Source organism: Kogia breviceps, chromosome 4 (genome assembly GCF_026419965.1).
Source record: "Kogia breviceps isolate mKogBre1 chromosome 4, mKogBre1 haplotype 1, whole genome shotgun sequence".
Lineage (NCBI taxonomy): Eukaryota > Metazoa > Chordata > Mammalia > Artiodactyla > Physeteridae > Kogia > Kogia breviceps.
The window spans coordinates 76,230,599-76,252,173 of record NC_081313.1 but is presented as its reverse complement, the minus strand read 5'-3'; the positions used below and the strand labels follow the sequence as shown (position 1 = coordinate 76,252,173).

The 21,575-nt window shown below is 33.9% G+C and overlaps 1 protein-coding gene across 13 annotated transcripts in view; it reads left to right on the top strand.

The window, feature by feature from the left end:
* Positions 1-21,575, top strand: part of MCTP1 (multiple C2 and transmembrane domain containing 1) — a 540,048-nt gene that overhangs the window by 294,250 nt on the left and 224,223 nt on the right. For 3 of the 13 annotated variants that reach the window (XM_067031356.1, XM_067031363.1, XM_067031362.1), the window contains exons 6-8: positions 4,961-5,008; positions 7,739-7,777; positions 16,488-16,547. The exons of 2 other annotated variants lie outside the window; for them this stretch is intronic. In XM_067031356.1, the coding sequence (XP_066887457.1) occupies positions 4,961-5,008; positions 7,739-7,777; positions 16,488-16,547 (147 nt within the window). The remainder of the gene's footprint in view (positions 1-4,960; positions 5,009-7,738; positions 7,778-16,487; positions 16,548-21,575) is intronic. 8 more of the 13 variants (XM_067031357.1, XM_059061446.2, XM_067031364.1 and 5 more) reach the window with 3 other exon arrangements.

The following is a 21,575-nucleotide window of genomic DNA, read 5'->3' as shown; positions in this document are numbered from 1 at the left end:
GTAGCAAATGGTGGTATTTATTCAGAGATTACATTTTTCCACATTGAAGTGTCCAGACCTTACTATTTTGATTATTATCAGATGTACCATAACAAAGAAAATGAGGTGAAATTACAATAGAGTTTCTGCTTTCTGGTATTCGTTTGATGAATGATTAGTGAGTACTTTTCATCTTCTTGATGGGCTTCCATATTGGTCTTACCCACTTTCCAGCCCTGGCTGTCTGTACTTCCTTGCACACCATGCTGCTATGAGAAACTGACAAGGGATACAGAGGAGCTAATTATTCAAGCACTGTTGAAGTGACGTTAAAAATTATCAGGTTTGACCTGCATCGGTATGCTTGCCAGTGCACTTTCTGCCACAATTTACCAGAATTTATTTACTAGACTCAGGGTACTTTCACATACTGGTAGCTATTCTCACTAGTCTGATTGCAACACATTTTAGGAGTAGACATAATTTTTTAGGCAAGTTTAAATACTCTATTTCAGCAATGTGTGTATTGCTGGTTTAAAATAATGCATGATTGAAGTTGATATATGTTTTCTGCTGGAAACGTATTATTGGCATTTTTCCGTAGATTGTAAATAAAAATAGTGAATTACAACTTCAAATTTGGAAGTGTTTTAAACTCATTGAAAAATTCACCTTTTTCAAGGTATTTTTCTCTATCCTTTAAAAATATTAAACAATGAACACATATGTAATATTTGCAAAGAATGATTTAAGTATCTATATTTCATTCAGTGAGGAAGAAAATTTTCTTTTCGAACATGTACTATCAAATAATACCTACTGTGAGAACTTAGCACTGTGAAAGAATGTATGTATGTGCACAGGCATAGGCCCATGTGCGCAGATGGAAGGGTGTGTGAGGACATTTTTTCACAGAGAACATTTAGAAATAAAAGCCCATCATTTTAAAAGTCACCAATTCAGAATATGTTCTTTCACCCAGTGCAAGCCAAGGAGTATATGCTAGCTGGCTAATCCATACACAGGAATAAAGTATTAGTGTTCATTTATTCAAATAATCCTGGTATTCACAAGGAACCTACTATAAGCCAAATCCTGTGCTAGACCCTTTGGATACAATAGAACTGAAATCCAGTGGAAAGCTCAGAAATCAAATAATCATGGAAGGAAATGTAAAATGACAACTGTTTTAAGTGCCATAAAAGAAAGGTGCATGCTGCTGTAGAGCGAATATAGGAGAATTTGTTCTAGTCGGGAACAGGGTTTCTCCAAGGAAGTCAAATGGGAGATGAGGTCTGAAGTGTGAATAGAAGTTGATAAAGGCAAAAACACAGGAAGAGAGGAAATATTTCAAGCAGAGGAAATAGCACATGCAAAGGCCCTGTGGCTAGAGAAACCAAGCTGCCCTTCAAGAATTGAAAAAGTACTGGAGCTTAGAGAAGGTGGAAGCAAACAGAGTGTGAAAGATCCTGGTGCGTGATGACAGTGAAAAGGAGACACCCAGACTGCGTAGGGACTGTTGGCCATGTTAAGATTTGTGGTCTTTCCCCAAAGAGTAACGGGAAGCCTTTGAAAAGTCTGTAAATAGGAAGTGGCATCATTTTATTTGCCTTTTGTTGTGTAGCTGCATTGTAGAAAACAGATGAAAGTGTAAGAATGAATGCTTGGAGACCAACTAGGAGCTATTTTGAAAATCCTGTTGGAAGATGATGGAGATTTGGATTAGAATTGTCAGAGGTAGAGATGGAAAGAAATGAAGAAGTTCACCTATAGGTGGTAAAATCAACAAAACTTGGTGATAGAATATTTGGGGGGGGATCCTTTGTTATTGTAATGAAGGACAATACCATAAATGAAAATACCCAAGTGCCTGAGGTCTTAGGATGTGTCTCCAAACCATCCAAACTGCCAGTATTACTGGTGATTCAAATGATATGGCAGCTGTTTTAGTTATTTGGGTGATTTGATGATGGAGGGTCTGCTGATTTTTTACATTAAAAGAATATTTATTAAATACTCTAACATCAAACTGAGGGTTTGAGGGATTAAGTTAGTATCAAGAGACTTTATGACGAGGCTGCTGAGTTGTTCTAAATTACACAGAAATATATGTCAGCACAGGCAAAGTAGTTCCTGACATTTGTTTTTCTTCAACCATTCTCGCAAAAACCCTTCAATCTCCTCTGCTGTTCACACTTATTTAGGCACACTGTCTTTCTAATTAGAAAAGATCATTTTAAAATATTGTAGTGCCTGGTTACTGGTCATCAGTGATTTATCAAACACGAATAGGAACGAAAACAGGTTACATGAAACAGTTACACATCAAAAACCTGGTAATGTTAATCTTCTTTTCTTCCTTTTTCTTTCTCCTTATCGTGTCTCTCCAGCCACATTCACCCTTAACACAAAGAGTTCTTCCTGAAATCTTCATGCCGTTTTCTTGGTTCAGATTTCTTTGGCTACCCCAGCTTTTTGGAAAAAAAATCTTTTCCTGCTGAGTATTTTTCATTCGTTTGCCTTACTTCACGCCTCCCCCTTCATAGTCCCAAATAGCACTGGATTGATTCTGCTGCAGCAACTGAAAACCGGTGTCTTCTTCCTTCCCATGTTGGACTCTCACCTGGCTTCTCTCTTCTTCACCAGAGAAGCAAGTGGCTTATCAGGGGCCAGTGCCTCAGAAAAGGTACAGCAGTTCGCCTCTGCCTGGCGAACTCTCTTGACCTCAGGCACAGCTGAGAAGCAGTGAGAAGAGTGACCAGTGTGGCTATACTGGCTCCTCCTTATGGACGTGATCAATAGCCGGGAGCTTGGGGTTGGTTGTTGACAAGCAGCCTGAGGCAGGGACAGGGGAGGTAGCATGAAAGGTCCCCTACAGGAAATTCTATTGGGACTCCCAGTATCCTGGCTAATCGGATTCCTAGATTGGGATTGGGGCTTCTAAGCATATGCTTTTCATGATGAAAATTTCTAACAAAGACATAAATTTGTGCTTTTTCCCCTTTGTTTATTTCGGTCTATATAGCGGTTCTAGAGCTGTTTATTTATTAAGATCTCTAAAATTGGCAAGCGACACTGGTTAGGAGATTTTGACACTCTGAATAAGAGATGCCATTTGTAGGCATCTATTGAAAAAAAACACTTATTGAGCATCTATGAGCATTGTACCAAGTTCTATAACTCCCTCTTTATTCTTCTTCTAAGTGTTCAGTGACCTGTGGTTATTTCTCTAATGAAATGGAAACTCCTGATGAAGGGCTTTAAGACTCTCCAATGAGCAACGTATGTTCCCTCACTTGTAACCTTTTTCCCAGCCATACAGACTCCTACACAGCTCACCTCCTCTCAAGTCCAAGCTTTCTCCAATGTGACCTTTCCTACCTAAAATATACCTGTACTGTACCTCACCTCCATTCCGTCCTATAGCCCATCACTCCTGGTTAACAATAATAATAATTCATAAATATTTATATATATATATATAAATTATTGCTTCTGATTACCTTTCTTATGATGACTCCTCTCAAAACCTAGTCCAGCTTTCTGTACCTAGTGGTTATTCAGTAGGCTGTGGATGAATCTCTAAGAGGATTCTTAGAGAATGCTTGATGGGATGCTTCAAAGGTCCAGGGAAAGGTATTTTAAGTTTCCTTCTTACTTCCGTATTCAAATCCCTGAGGTTGTCACAAACAGTATTGGAGATAATGATTTAATTTTCCTTTTGAATTCTTAAAATTATTCTATTAATGATATTCTGATTAAAATCAGTCTATATTGCTCTTCTCAAGATTTCTAATGATGACAATGAATTAGAAGCACATCACTGTATTTTTTTCTTTTGGTAACATGTCTAGTATTGGCTAAATGTATTTCCCTGGAATACATTTGAAATTTCTTGGTTAGAAACAGTCCGTTATCCAATGTATCTTCAAAGTAAATTTTTATATGCCTGAAATATATAACATATTGCTGCAGTGAAAATGACATGCTGAACTTCCACAAATTATCCAAGAACAAATCTTATTTAGAGAAATTCAGACTCATAATGCAGCAAACCAGAAATCAGTTACTAAATCCTTCACAAGTCTGCTTAATATTCAGAATGATGTATAGAGAAGGAATAGAGGATGATCTTGCATTGACCTTCACACAGCAAAATTATGAGTTCTGTTCTCTTTGATTATTAGCTCAGAAATAACCTATTTTAAGCTTTTGGGACTTAAGGCTTTAGTTCAGAAAAGCACATGTTTATTCTTATGCCTGTGTTTATAAGACTTTGCTAAATATTTTTATAGATTAACATGGAGAATGGATGATATGAATTTCAAGAGCCATTGACAAATAAATCCTAACCATCAAGTAGGAAATATAACATTAATGTTAAGAAAAGCTATCAAAAGTGGGAAGAAATGAGTAACTGGAAATACAGAGGGCTTAGCATCACAAAGTGCTAAGAGTTCTAAATCAGTTATCTTGTGAGTGTTTAAAACACTGTTAATACTGACAGTGTGTTCCATGAATCGTGGTTGGCATGATTTCTCCTTGTGTGGATTGCCAGTTCTAGAATTCAGTAAAAATGAAGAACAAGTTGAAAACCCTATCAGCCTACTGTATCTACTAACGCCCCTCAAACATGGAACATCTAATTATAGCTAATTAAGAAGTAAATATGAGTCATAGCAAAAGTATTTCATAGTTGCTTATATTAAAATATTCTCCATTGAGTCATGATTGAGTCTTTTTAAAAAGATTCCAGATGTGAACAGATATATATATATTTTTTAATTTTCAGCGTTGTATGTATGAGAAACCAAAATCTTCTTGGGGGGCATGTTGATGACTTGCATGACACAATTGTCATTTCTGTTTTGAATGCATGCCCTGTTTGATCCTGCAAAAGTGTGTAGTGCATACATGTGTGTCCTATATATGGTATTTTGGTCTGATAGTGTGTTTGAGTTCTTTCTGGCTCTTTTTCTAGCAGAGTTCAATCCACAGCTTTCTTCATTGGAGGATTTATGAAATAAAAGTGAGTTAATTTGTGTTACACACTCTCTTAGATAACCTAGACCTAACAAATTGCTTGGCTAAAGCTAAAAAGTAAAAAATTTTAAGAAACATATGAATTAACCTCAGTTGATCTTTAGTGAATTCAAAAAATATATTTTTCTCTATGGTTTATTTTTGAAAAATTTCTGAATTATTCCATAAGCTAACATTTGAAAAAATATCCATCTATAAACAGTTAATATATATGTTTTATAATATGTATGTACCATAGTATCCAGCCATTCTGTGATTTTTTTAAATATCTATAAGTAGTCATGTAATTGCCTAAAAAAAAATCACTGCAACAAAAGGGAAAAGCAAAAAAATGGATTGAGATTGTGGAATCTTTTAAAAACATAATCAGTTCTGCAGCTCTCTCATAGGCCATTTATTTATGCTACTTATTCCATTTATTGGGCTTCAAAGAAAGTTGAGTTGCTAATAAAGAATTTGAAGGTACTATAATATTAGATAATGACACTTTCAAAAACAAATTCATATGTTTCTCAGCTGAAGTTAAGATCAAAGAGCAAAAAATAAATCTTATTTTTCTATAATTTGCTTAATCTCCTGTTTAACATTCCCCAATCTTTCTTCTCTAACATGTCCCACAGTTAGTAAAGGTAACAATGTTAATAGTATGTCTGTTAAATTCACTTTTTAGAAAACTTTTATACTGATTCCAGTTTTGCTGAATCTACTTTAACCCTAGAAACCCAGTTTCCTAGAAACTGAACCAGGAAAATAATGAATTGGTCCCTGTAACTGCCAAATCTTTCATACTTACACATAGGGAAATTACTGACCTTTTGTTTGTATCAGTGTCCCAGTCTGAAAAATAATACCATGCAGCTTGTTTGTGAAACTGAGTTTGAGAGATAGGAAAATACAAACCCTATAGTTTGCTTTACATGTAGAAGGTTAATCGCGTGCAGTGGTTCTGAGTGGGGGGATGTGGCTTTGACCAGCAGTAGTGAATCTGTGTAATATTGAATAGTGTTGCTCTGAGATTCAACTCTTCCTCATGTTCTTAGCCCCTTTTTCATAGTAGCATTTCTTACCAAATGGAACTTTGTAAGATTCTTTGACACTAGTTGATAATGATAAATGGCCATGAGTTAAGAGATTTTCCTTTTTGATTTACTTATGTTAATTGTTCTCACCTGATTTGACTCAGAACATTGTCCCTAGGAATTTTCATTCTTTGTTCACTGGAACTCTGCTTTCTGAGAAAGTTGAAAATGTATTGCCTGACTCCTCACGGGGCAGTTTTTATGAACATGGCATACCACAAAAGTATTTCGAGTCCAGTTGCCTTTTAGTGATGAGAAGTGGTGGTGGCGGTGGTGATGACGACGACTAACTCATTTAACATCAACACGAACATCTATTAAACGTCCATCTCTATAACCCGATGGTGGGTTTTGCTTCAGAATAAATTGGACATTACTACTTAGCAAAAATATAAAATAATACTTTGCAGTTCCTGACTCCATTTGAAAAAAAATTGGGAACTATTGTAACCTTAGGAAGTCTATTTCTCTTCCATATTTTGGTCAATATCTAACACAGAGTGTATATAGAGAAAATGTAACCTATAAAACCACTATCTGCAGAAAAGAGGAATGTATCCTTACCTTGACAATTTTATGATATTTCTCCTTTCCCCTTCTAGAACCTCTACATAATTCCTTTGTCTTGGTTTAGGCCAAAGGTTGCCTACTAAATGACTTACTCTTATGTTAAAATCTTTCCTTTTTTGTATTTTTGTCATTTATGAGTGGTTTCTGAAATGGTCTTGCTTTATAGTGAATTTTGCTGAAGGAGATAGAGTTCTTAAAGGCACGAGTGTACTTCCTTGATATATAAATATGGAAAGCATTTCTATAAGCTGTATTCTTTGCTCCAGATATTCCCTCATCTGCCTTAAAAGTAATGATAAGGCTAAGAGAGGGCAAATAGGTTATCAGGAAATTAATACCTCAGTGTTCATTGAGAATTTTTTTAACACTGGAGAGGAAATTAAAAGTCATTGGATTTTTATGAGTTACTTTATGCAAGAGACCAGTGATCTTGGGTACTCATCACAAATCTCCATCAACCTTAATTAAAACTTGAAGTCATAAATATCTCTTACTATGACACGAAATAACTAGTTTAAAGGATATATCCTGGCTAAACATTTAGCAGGAAGATCCACTAATAGCCATCACGATATGCAGCACTTTTTCTCAGTCGAAAGCATTTGTAAACCCTGATGTAATTAAACATTAACTGGAAGCAGAGACAATTTTAAGATGCTGCCAATGCAACAGACTTTGAATGAGTTTGAAGAGAAAAATTATTATACACCCGGGAAAGTCATGGTACATCATCAGCCTCCACCACCAAACGTAACAATTGCTAATTGGGAGACTTAGTGTGTTTTTTTCCTAGCAGTAAGATTTTTCAAATTTTCCATTCTATTTAAAATATACTGTCCCATCTCTTTGTACAAAAGAATAAAGGAAATGAACTCTCACCAGAAAGACTGCTTGAATGTTAAAGGTGCTTCTTCTAGCTGCGTGTACATGAAAAACAATTTTTGTCTCGTATAATTGTTGCTGGGAACTGTTTGCTGTTAAATGTCAAGCTTCCTCCAGAAAACAATTGGCTGCCCTGTCCTGTACTTGAGTGATAAGATAATGAAAATGCTTTATTTCATTTACAGACAATGCTAATGAGGAAGAGTTGGAAAAGATCAAGTAAGGTAATGCTTAGCATGTGATCTTTCAGCTTTTCTTGTTGAGAACTATTAACTGCTTTCCCAATCTCTCTCATACCTCTTTAAACTATACCTCAGGATTTCATCACTCTTCAATTGTTTTTTTTTTTCCCCATAAACTTTAAGCAAATCATGTGATGCTTTTTAAGTAAATAGAAATCACACTGATCAATCACATCCAAATCATCCTCTTGCTAATCTCTGGTCACTTCTCAGCATCATTTGCAACATCTGATTTCTGTTCTCTCTACCACAGGGTCTAGAAAATGCCTTTGCTCCAGATCATGTATAAAATAATGGCACTAGGATAGGGACATCTCCAGAGAGAAGGAAGATCCATGTAATTTACTGGTTTTGTTCACTGAAAACTGAGTCTAAGATTTTCTAAACTCAAAGATCCCTTTATTGCTACATCTTTGGAGTATATCATGAGAACAGTTTTCCATCATTGCCTCTTCTCACTTCAAGAAATAAACAGCTCTTGGGAGTGAGAGGAGTTTATGGATCCTATAACTTACCAAGCTCTGGCTCTTTTTATAACTTGTAAAATATATAAGATATAAACTAAGCTTCTAATTTGTTCAGTGGTGGTACCACTCTTGGACACGAATAAATATAAAGATGAAACTGACTTTTGTATGACTACTCCTTGGAATAAATCACAGGGATTTTATTTGTAAAAATCTTTTTTGCTCAAATTTCTATTTTTAAAAGTTTGTATTCCTTTTGAATAGTGATTCATTTTCTTAGACCCTGGAACATGACAATCTTTTTTCTTCCATTCCGATTGAATCATGCTATTACTTAAATTTTTCTTTGATTTTGTCACTTTCATTATTGTGAATTAAGAAAATACTTATATCAAAATGATTTTTTATTTATGGTAATGTCTTAATTGCTTTAATGAGTATTTCTTACTGTAAAAACTTTCTTCCCAGTTATTATAGAATTAATGACCAAAAGATAATTTGGATCATAAAAAGGTCAGGTCCACATTAAAAATCACCTTTATCATTTTAATAAAATGGAAAACATTTATTAAGGAAAATTGCTGAATATTTCTGACGTAGTGTTCACTATGTTTTCTACAGGCCCAAATAAAATTTCAACAATCTTAAAGAAATGTTTGCACTCTTCATATTTGTATTATACTTTTTTCTTTGTAATTGTACTTCAGAATTAGTGTTATATGGAAAGTATATATGTTCTAAAATTCAGGTAATTTGGCTTTCTTCATTCTGTGTCTAATACTATATCTATGTAAAAACATTGTAATCCATTAATATGTAGCAATATCTCTCTTCCAGTTGTAGTTAACATGTAATGCTAGAACAGGATATTATATAGTTTTTAGTATTAGTGGGAATAATCCATTTTATTATAAGATAAAAGAACAAACATAAAGATTCTTCTTTAACTAGTTCATTTAATTTATATTTAAATTTAACTTTAAGGATCAATTAAGTCAACATAAATCCATGTCTTTTCCTTTGATCTACAAAAAAAATAAAATAAACATCTACTCTTTACTATTTTTATATCTAAACTCCTTAGAATTTTTAATCACTAATAATCCAATTGTACATTCAAACTGGTGAATTTTCTAGCTGGTCATTGATGACATAGAATTCCCTGTGTCTAACTGCACTCATTGGGAGATTATTTTTAGTGTACATGGTAATATGGCTTTTGGGATTTTAGCCTAAGGGATTTTCAGTGTTATAAAATTTAATGGGGATATTGAATGCTGTGTAGAAGAAAATCATTTGTTTTTTTTTCCATTGAGAACATACTGAATACCTGATAATTCATTCAGTTTGTCAATGTCTCCTAAAACATGTGCCATATTCATCCATATTAGTGTTACAAGAGCAGAGTGTTAAATTTGAAATCCAGGGAAAGTTTGGAATTTCAATTACCACCTAGTCCACCATCCTTCACACACAAAAAGACTGCTCCCCCAATTGTTTCCTCTGGGGATTGAAGGAGGGAGGACAATGTTCAAGTAAATTGTGCTCCCTGAGAAACTAAGGGATAAATGACTGTACCGTGTAGTTGCGTGTGTTACTGTGTTGTGGCAATGCATAACTTTTCTAATGATTTCAGCCTTCCCCTTAAAGATTCTTGTGTGAGTAAAGATTTTTCCTCTTTTATTTTTGGAAAGAGAATATAATTTATTTGCATGACACTTAAGTACAAGTATTTTACATTTGATAGAACTACGCTCAAAGTCAAAGGTGAAGTTCTCATATAAATAGGTCATTTTCTTCTTTGGAATCTTGGTTTCTGGGAATGAGGTCTGCTTTTTTACAGCAGGGCTTCGGTATGCTGCCTGTCTTTGAGCACCCATGGTGAAGGTGAGATCTAAGAATTATACACTTTGTGGCAAAGACTTCAATAGAGTCAGATAGTGTTGTTAGATATTCTCTCCAGTGTGGAATTTTTCTTTGCTTGTTTTTTTCAGAAGTGATATAACCATGGAGCGGGGAAGTGCTAAATTGACATTGTTAGCTTCTTAATATGCACATCTCCCCTATATACACTTTCATCAGCTCATGGAATTTCCCATTACTTAAATATCTGCTTTTCATTTTCATTGTCTTGCCAATAGCAGATTTTTTCTGCTATGGAAGTCTAATCTGTGGCAATCACATAATGTGGGGTTGTATTTACTAATGAAAACAAGAGAGGTGAAGAGCCGACTTGAGGAGTAATTGCTGTTCAGGACAGACTTAGATATTATTTGGAGTAAATGTGTTACCACCTAATAATGAGTAGGAAAAAAATACACCTAAACTTACCCCTGAAAAGGAAGAATGTATAAAGTGCATGCTATATTTAAATGGTGTGTTAGCCAGTAAATAATTTTGAATTCAGTGCTTCCTCTTCTGGGGATAGTAGCATCCTTTAAAACATTCATTCTGGAAAAAAAAAAAAAAAACACATTCATTCTGGTTTTCCACAAGCACACTTTCCATTGTGCACATTTCTAATTCTGCCCACACTCAGCTGTTGTAGAAAAATGTTATTTTAAGAAGAAAGGGGTCGATGTCTCCATAAACTTGGGTAACTGGATAATTATCCTGGTCAAAGTATTATACTTAGGTGACAAAATGCATTTTGGCAGAGAAATGGTGATGCTTTGAGTTATTGTAATATTTTATTCTTTAGAAGAAGCTTATCATTGATAATTTATTATAAGGCTAAATTATTCAACAAGAAAGTTTCATGAGCTTAGAAGAGAAGGTGTATATGAATTTTGTGAATAAATTCTGTGGGGGTCAAACAAAAAATGGAAAATAAATAATGAAATAATTGCCTCTATCAGATGGCAAGCAGAAATGATTTTATACTACATTGTGTGTGTTTTAACATAGAAGAATGAGTTTATCAGTGGGTATGATAATAAACTTATGCTTTCAATAAATCACTTTAATTCTATGAGAAGTAACCATTGTGATAATATAAAGACATACACATTGCAATTTCTATTCTCAACAATAACAGTTGAAAATTGTTTTAAAGAGAGTTCATCCTTTGAATAATATAATATGACTATGTGATGACATCTCATTAGCATATCTTCTGTTACTTGATGGCTTATTTTTTTTAGTAATATATCTTTTTTATAAAGATTTTATTTTAATCACTTAGCATAATTTTAATGAACTATAAAACACTTTATTCACTGGTTGAATGAGGCAATTTATAATAAGACTTTTGGCAAGGATATTGTTAATTTAAACTAGAGAACACTCTCAACACTGTAAGTCTGCAGGGCATAGTTAAACCTGACACCTTGGATGACACATTAAAAATGCATCAGTGAAAACCTCTAAGTGCTTTAATTTAAGAAACGGTAAGAAACAGATTAACACATTTTTAAGTGTCTCACACAGTCAGACATAGTGGGGAAAAGAGTCATTATTTAACAATTATCATGTCCTTTCTACAAAGACCTCATATCCTGATAATACATAGATGATCTTTAAAAAATTGCAAAAAATGAAAACTTTATTGGTCATTGACTTTCTCAATTGTGAATGGCCAAAATGGCTTTTCTTTGATGTCTCATTTCAAATGATTATGCCTATGTATTTGAAAAAATTAGTTGCTTACATGTTTTTGAAGGAAATATAAAATTCTTTTAAAAATTCTTACTATTAATTTTGTCCTCCCAAATTTCTGTTATTTGGAAATGCTATAAAGTCAACCTCATAATTAAGGCTTCTAAGAGTCCACAATGCTGCAATAAACAAAGGGCTAATAGCATGAGCATTTGCTTTCTAAAGGACTGTATTTTTACCTCAATTAATTACACTCCTAAAATTTGTAGTAAATTTATTTAAAATAGAGATAACTTAATGTCAGTAAATATTTGATTATCCCCACAAAATACATGGAGCCGTAATTAAATTTTATATTGAGATGATTTTTTTCTTACTGTTTTGACAGGGTTTTCCCATAGGTATAAGATATCATACATTTTTATGTATTGTAATTCATAACTACAGGGATTTCTGTAACAATGGCATTACATTTATTTGACCAGTCATGTTGAATTTTTAAAATGTTGTGGGTCCTTTGGGGAGAGAATCTGGATGAGTTGGCACAAAGTGAAAGGACAAAATGTAATCTCAAGCAGAAGATGGATTCCACAATGCCTGCGTGCTAGCTCTAAGATGTTTAATTGTGGGGTCATAGACTGGCCTTCACACTGCTAATGTGTGCTACCAAGTCAGCTGATGGTTTCCCAAGACCCTTTCTGGGCTGATCAAAGGGAAGGGAACTAATATAACTTGACTCCAGGATGATGGAGCTAAGGGTTTGTTCACAGGTTACATGGCCTTTTAATTCAAAGGTATATATGTATATACATATAATGTATATCAGATATATTTAACACATATATGTATATATGTTAGAAATACATATATATACACACGTGTATATATATATATATATATATATATATATATATATATATATATATATGTTAAATTGAGTGTGACCAGGAGGAGATTTATTGGTTTTAAAGCCCCCTAAAAGTTTACAATGAAATTAAATCATAATTTTGTAAGGACTGGTTGACAAGCCCTGGTTGACAGCAATATATACACACATATGCATGTATTTATATATACATATCTACAAGCATACACACACATATGAAACGCTTAAGGTAAAATTTCTTAAAAAAAGAAAAAGACAAAGCAAGACCAGGCTTCAGCTACAGGGTGGGTCCTCTGGGGAGCTGACCTTGTCTCTCTCCCTTCAACAATATTTAAAAGGACAGTGGGAGTTGCAGGGGGATTATATTTATGTTCAATGAGTATAAATGATATGAGCATCTATTTGAGGAACCAGAAAATTGTGTTTCGGTGTGCAGTTCTACTTACTTCACATCCCTGTTTTCAGTGACACATCGATAGGCTTAGTCAACTTGACGGAGGCATCTGAGAGCCACAGCTTTGATAACTAGATTGCAGTCTGACCAGGAAAGTCTATGAAAATTAGTTATTTATGAATTCATTCATTTTTTACCTCTTAAATGCCCAAAGAGGTATTCATAAAAGGAAATTATGTACCTATAAAAATATGCTGTGTAATAATACTGCTACCTGGTTTGACTTTGACATTGGAATCTCAGGCTTCACAATTTCCAATCTATTGTGAATGTCTTGAGTGTCATAGAATTGCTGAATTAAAATAACATGCAGTGGGTTTAAAGGCCTGTACATATTAAGGCTAACAAAAGATACCACTTTCAGTAGAAGTTCAGTGGCTATCCTTGTTTGTCTGATGGCAAAAACATTGAAGATTTCTGTGATTTATTTTATATAGAAGGGTGAAAAATAGCATCATATTCATTTGTTATGGGAAAAAATGAACTGTCCCTTAGTTTTATTTCTCTGAGAAAAAGAATACATGTTCTAGATTTTTTAATTTAAAATCTCATTAACTCTTAGATTGACAGTAAGATTTTTGATCTTTGAGGAGAAATTTTCTTAGTCTGTGTTGGTTTTTTCAAGGCAAAAAAATAGATTTAAAAACAATATTACCAATGGATCTTGCTACTTAATAAATTCAAAACCCCAGCAGAAATAGTTCAACGATTCATCATTCAGAATAACTTCAATTATTTTCCTTCATCAACTTGATACCTCTGGCTTTTGTTCTGTTTCCATTTGCTGTTACTTTATAATTTTAGCACTTTTAAAATGGCACTTTCCCTCACTTACCAACCTCTTGTCTTGATGGAGACTGAAGTGTAACTAAATATCTATAATTATAATTTAGGACAAGTCTTCCCTGGGATTCTTGAAGAGTTTATTCTGCTTTTCTTACCCTCCATATTAAAATCACCACTTTTGTTTAGAACTCATTACCGTAATTCCAGGTGTTTCATTATTATTGTTTTCTGTTATTGTTATTATTAGAAACTTTAGGGAAAAGAAGGCCTTGTCTAGTTTGCTGTGAATTTTATGTTTATCAAAGCTATAAATGGCAAAAGGGTCCACAGGAAAATTAACTTGTTTCATTTGAAATAAAGACCTAAATTTACATGACAATGTGGTTTGTAAAATGAAATATAAATTTTAGTTAATAATGACAGAAGTAGTTAAACATGGCATGAAAAGCACAGCCTGGGGACTTCAGTGGATCCAAATGTGACGGGTATTTTTGTTTCTCAAATTTTAACAGAGAAATGTAAGTTCTAAATCTTGATAATTAAAATCTCCCCTCCCCACCGCCAATTCATCAATCTCATTTTTCTCTTTGCATACTAATCACATAATTAGATTATTGCCCTCAGTGTTCATCTGAGGAAGAATGGAGAGTATGGAGTTGGTGCAATTTCAATATTAGATCATCCTAGACCACCTAAACTTTAAATGAAGTAACAATATTTTTAAATGCTAAATGGTTGTCTTAGTTGTTGTAACTGTCAAGTCTAGAGCCAAGACTTTCACGTTGATTTAACACATTTTGCAATTGAGAAACATTGAGAAAAAACTCAATGTTAGCTAAATAACTTGTGTTATTGACTCTGGGGAAATTATTTGTGTAAGGAGCTTCGAGAAATAATTTCTTTCATATGATACTTTAAAATTTATCCACATTTTGCTAAGCATGCTGCTTAATTAAAAAAGAACTGGGAATCAAGGTAAGAAGAGAATTGGCAGTAGAATAGGAAAAGCTGCATCTTTTCCAAAAGCTAGAATAAGGTTTCTTTGAGTTAAACAGTAGCATAGCATCAAAAAAACTGCAATCATTCCATCTAAGGTTTGTGCCCTCACGTCCAAATGTAAGTGTATTTTTTTAGAATTTTCTTTTCAGGAACTGATATGACAGTGTGCTAAGTGTGGCAGGTGAGAACCATACCTGTAAGGGTAAATGAATTATAACTCTGTAGTGATGGTAAAACCGTGTCTTAAACTCAAGACTTTTTCCCGATGACCCTGACATTAGTATGCTACCTGACCGAACTGTATACAAGTAACTTGGGAAAATGTAATTAGTTTCATTAAGAAATAGATTTCATGTAAAAAGCACAGGTAGATTGCATAGATGATCTCTGATATAATTCTAGCTAAACTTAAATTACTCAAACTGCTGGACACCCTAAAGTACTTTAGTTCGTTATTATTTTCTGATATGATTTTTGGAAGGATCACTTTGAAAGAAATATATATCCTTAAGCAAATGAAATTCTATGTGACTAACAGTCAATCAAATATTTATTGAGCACCTACTATGTATAATTAGGTATCATGCGAGGTGCTGGACCACTACCATCTTAGTTGCTAACACAAAATCATGGAATAATCAAATAAATTACAAAACACTTCCTCTACATCACAGCGTCAAAGGCTGATGCTTTCTCGTAACTGTCATCAGTTTCCCATAATTTTACCATAACTGACACCCAGAGACAGGATGCAAAACATGAAAATTTAAAGGATGCATGTAATTTAAATGTTCTGTTTAAAAGTGATTAACTGTGCTTTTGATTTCCTAAAGGCAAATTGGTCACTTTATAAAAGTCTGAGGATTAAGTAATAAAATGTCCAATATGAATCCATTGCTTTGTTTCTAACTAAATAGCCACCTTTTCTTAGTATTCGTTTATTTTTAAAATTATTTTGGGGGAGCTTCAGTTAACTAAGTAATTTATATCTTATATATTAAATGTTATATCATAAAACCAGGAAGTTTTTAGTAAGGAATTAAGCCAAATTTGACTAGGTACATGTTTATAAATAAGATTTCTGTTATCATTCTTTAAAAATGCTCTGCAGGTCTGTGGTATTAAAATTTTTGTGAAAAGGAATGGATATTATCTGGTTTATTTCAGAATTTTAAAATACGTTTAACCAGTTCTACTTTTTAAAATAAAATGTTAGACTCAGATATATTAATCAACAACTAATAAAGAGGTAAGTATATTCTTTTAAAATTACAGAAATAATCCTCTCTAAACTTTACTACCATTGTATCAGATATGAATAAGACAAACTTTAATTGAAATTAAAAAACTTTATTCAAAAGAAGAAAAAACTTACAGTTTATAAACATCCAAAGTGTCTTTAGCATATATAATTTTCGGGTTTTTACCTGTCTTAATTTTGCTGAGCCAATCAAGTATTCTCAAAACACCTCAAAATTTAGCTAAATATTTGTTTATTTTTAGGAACTCTCAGAAAACGAAGTGGTTGGATCTTATTTCTCTGTGAAGTCTTTCTTTTGGAGGGTAATGTCTATATCCTTTATATTAATGTTCCTGACTTTTGGTTCTGAATAGTTATTTTGAGAGTTAAATGTGAATTAAGAAATTCCCTTTTTAAAATAGGTTCTCAGAGAGATGTATTCATTTGTCTTCTTTGTTAACTCTTATTCTAAGTCATTTATGTGACTCATTCTTCATTTGTAAAAACTAAGAACTTCATATATTTAACGTATTGCTTTGAAGCCAGTTCCTTGTGGGCCCAAATTTATCCCAGATTCTTAACAATTAGAGGCTCACAGATCTTTCAGGAATATGATGGCACTGTCTAGAGGGTCCATAAAGGTTCTTTTTCCCTTCCTGTAAAATCTGTTCCATCTATCTGGGAAAAGTTTACTTCTATTGCGGTGATCTTGTACTATATACATACTATATGGTGTTTTTTCTTTGAAAAAGAAAAAATCCTTTGAATTAGAAAACAGCAACTCTGCTTTTGCTTTGAATTAAAAAAAAAGAAAATTCCACAGAGAACTTGTTTTCAATGCCATTGCAATTTAATGTTATTTACGCTTTCATTACTTAAACATAATGAGTTCTGTCATCCTTTTCCTCTGCTTTAATTCTTCATTGTACAAGGCATGATTTATTACTAATGCACTCACTGATTTGCCTTCAAAAGTTTCCCCCTTTCTTTGAATGTTCACACTTGGCACCTGATTACCTAGCAATAGATACTGCAATGAAAAAGCTACACTCATAGAACTTTGCCATTTTCTTTTCTTGGCTCTTAAACTGCTCATGACTGAAAACTACACTTCTCCTTTTAGAATTTTAAGATTTGTTGCAGTGTCTCATAAGCAGACTGGCAGGTACTAGATTAAGTCATGCATCGACTTGACCAGTGAGTAAGTAAACCCACATCTCTTTATCTTCTGCCTCCTCCACATACATTTTTTTTTCTTTTGCAATCTTGTATTTGTGTGAGCTCATTTTAATTACTATAGCCTCTTCATTTCCTTTCAGTCTACTGATAGCTGCCTTCACTGATGTTATTCTGTATCATTGGTAAAATAATAATATTTCTTCTTATATGTTCATGCATTATCCATGAACACAGAGTGACTGCTTTAGAATTGTCCCATTACTTTAAATGGAAAATGGCTTTTGGGAAAATTTTTTTCTCTGTTTTCTTAAGACCCACAATTACTGTGAATTCATATGCCAACAATGCAGAATTCAGGGGTGTTCTGTGTTGTGTTTGTTCTGCATGCAGCAAATATGCAGCATGATCATTTTGAAGAATTGCCACCAGGACCAACTCCATAAACACTACTTTTCAAGGGTTTTCCTTTCAAATGATTTTTTTTCAGCATCTTCTTTTTACTTTCTACTTCCAAATCAGTCTTCCACTTATCAGTACTTCCCATTTGGTTGTATCCATCCTTAAATATTCTTTATTAACCTTTCTCAGTCTCTTAAACTGTCTTATTTTGGAATATCAAATATGCACATTTAAAAGATAGCTTTTTTTGTATCTGAAGTACAGTGATCTGTTGTCTTTCTTCTGAGCATATATTGAGTGACAAACAAAGGGAGTCATAAAAGCAGAACCTTTCGGGGCCATTTATTTGACCACTGAGGAAACTAAGGCCCAGAGAAGTGGTGCCATTGCCCTGGAGTACCTAAATGGTATGATCAGGGCCAATATTTCTCTTTCTGAATGTCATAGAAATAAATGTTTTGGTGAAGCCTTAAAGCACTCGAGTTCCTTTTGGGGTTGATGAATAGAGATGCGATATATAAGTAGAGCTGCTTCTAGTTAGTCTTCATTGACAGCCTTTCAAATTCTTATTGCGTTATGTGACCCTCTCCTCTGCAGCTCCTTAAGCCACCAATGAGTAGATATGGTTCAGGGCTGTGATGTTGCTGTATTTTAGGTTCCATTTTACAAAATCAGAAAATCAGTGACCAAGTCTGCTTTAGATCAGTGTGATCTTTCATATTCACATTCAGAGGTCACTCTGAAAACCAGCCTCATTGACCTTTGCCCCAGCAATGTTTGTATTCTGATGAACTTTTAGAGGAGATGTATATGAAAAGAGGTTTCCCATAACATTTTCAGATACGCGGAAAACCTAACAGCTCAGATAAAATCTTACGTGAAGAGAGTATGTGTACTTCGTGAATTAAACAGAATGAGATTTGAAAGAAAAATTTCACAGCTTATTTATAAGGATTAATACATGTGTCCAGGAGAGTGTAGCGGAGTTACACTGAGTGAAACTAAACCTGGTGAGAACTTGCTCAACAAATGTCAGTGCTACTTGCTGTATCTTAATTTTCTTGAGAGCAGAATAATGGAAAGAAAAGTGATAAAGGGATATTCTAATTTTTCCAAAAGCATGCCATTTATAATTTATCAAACATGGTATCTTAGGACACAAAACATTAAGCAGTGGTTATGGCAATTATCATGTTTCTCATGAGAGTAATAAAAATATGTGAAGCCAACTGGATTACTCTAAGTCAGAATTTCATTAAAGACTTTTAACTTCCCATTAAAGGATGGTAATTCAGTGCAGTTCTTTCAAATATTTAGTACATTTAAGTTTCGTCTCAGTTATCTCCATTGACTAGACATTTAGATTCTGATGACTGAGAGCTAATTGAACAATCCATTTTATGAGAGCATTGTAGTGAATTAAAGAGAGATTTTAATATTGTTTAAATGGAGAAGGCTGGGCTATGCCAAGATACCTCATACAAAAAAATGGAGAATGGATCGTAATATGAAATGGGTGAAAAGGAGTGCATAGAATACAGAACAATCCAGAGTTATGTGAGAGCACTGCCTTATGGTAGGATCAAACAGAAGTATGGTTAAAGGAAGACCCTGCCGACTAAGGAGAAGAGATATTGCCTTTGTAAAACAAGAATGTGATCCTTTGCGGAAGTGCTTACATTCTGAACAACTCAACTGTATATGACATACACCCAAGAAAAGTTCAGGTATTATTTCTATCAATAGGTGTGAAAGTAAGACCCTCAGGAAAAATAATTAACTTTTAATAAGTCTCGAAAAATGTCTCTGTAAGTCAAACACAGGACTCATTATTTCTTTACCATACCATTGGTAGAAACCTATAGATTACTTCAGCAAACCAACAAGGTTACAAGTTATATGGTGCTTTTCTATTGGTATATATTTTGAGCAAATATAGTAAAAGCTTAAGAGCATTTGTTTGGCCACAGTTAAGTTTAGAGAGGGTAGTCAGAACATCTGAAGTAAACATAAATACCTTCCTGACAACGTAAATTGTATCAAGAAGCAGTAGAAATAGGAAAGAAAGTTTACAGATAAAAACCTGGAGAATTTCTCTAAGGATTATAGCACCAGTGAATCATCTTCTAAGAAAAAAAGGGATCGAAGCTTTATTATTAGATGAGACACTTCAAACTAGGCTGGACAAAGCACTGGGAGGGTTTTCTGTTAAGGCAATCCTGCTTTGAGCGGATGGATGGACTGTAGAACAAATCTACTTGTTGGACTTATCATCCAGGTCCAATTCACTGGAATAAACTCAGCAGGCAAAGGGAAAGATAGAACATGCCTGTGCCTGGGATTGAGCTAATAATTGCTCCACGCTCCAAGCTTTGCAGCACAAAACAGTCATTCCAGGCTGTCATTATCTCTTCTTTGTAGTGTCTGCGGATCATTTGATTAAATAAAAGCATGTGCACCTCTGTGCTGAAGATAGAGGAAAGGGCTGCCTCCACACACAGCCATTGTAAAGACACAAGCAATGTCTTTCACTCCAGTTTCATAGTGTCTAGGTCTCATTTGGAAGGATTAGGTTGTACACAGGTTAAAAAAAAAATCTAAGATAACAAAAGCAAAGGATTATTTGCACACAACAGGGAGAAGATTGGTATGACTGAGTGTTCCTTTAGCCACTGTTAAGTCTAAACAGACTATTTTGGTCTTGTTCTCTGTTTTAATCAGGATCTAGAATAATAGGAATTTATCATTAGTGATCCAGTTTTTAAGAAATGCAATTAGTAAACTTTATTAACGAGAACTGGAACATAGAAGTGTTCTTAATTTGTATGAAAGATTCTACAACATTACCACCTTTTTAATGAGACTACAGTTTGTTATGGAGTACAGTTAACTCTCATATGTTTTGCTTAACAATATATGCTAGAGTTACTACCACTCGAAAACTTTTTCTTCCTTTAAGCCCTTGATTAGCCTTCCTTAGTAATCTATACCCAGGGATATATTTCATCTAAAAATAGGTCAAAGTATTTCAACAAATCCTGTACAAATTAAACATATGTTTGGGGTTGAACTTCTTAGGCTCTGTCCACAAATTGAGATGTACTGGGGAAAATCATCAGTTCGTTATCAGCAATTCCAGATTCAAATCTCAGACTTGCCAATCTCTAGCCATTTGGCGTTAAGTAGGGTATTTATCTTCTCTGTGCCTCAGTTTCTGTACCTTCAAAACACTTGTGATGAAAAACACTGGATTATGAAAACTCCAGCACATAATAGCTGCTCAATACATGTTTACTTCTTTGTGAGATCTGACCCATCTTTCAGACTGGCCTAATTCAGTCCTTCTTGTTGATATTAGTAAAGCTGATGACTCTCATCATAATTCTGTTGTTTGGAAACTTTGTCTAGCTGCTCTAGAAGTCATTTAATACAGACTTTTAGTTCCACCATGATAATTTCCTTCCATTGTTTCCTGTTCATCTGTATCTTTTTTATCCATCTCTGGCTGCTCTTGGTTTTAGTAGTGAAGGGAACTTAGGGTTATTTTTTTAGTAGCAAAGGCAACAAAGATAAGTATTGTGTGGGGCAAAATTTCTCTGTTACTTTAGAAATATCTCTTTAAAAGTTACAAAAGATTCACATGTGGGATGCAGTTAACATGTTTATAGTTATTGCCTGTCCATGCAACATTTATTCTTCTGGAGCCTTATCACTTTTTTGACATTGGAAACAGTCTCCAAAAATTTTGGAGCAACAGACTTGGGAAAGTGATT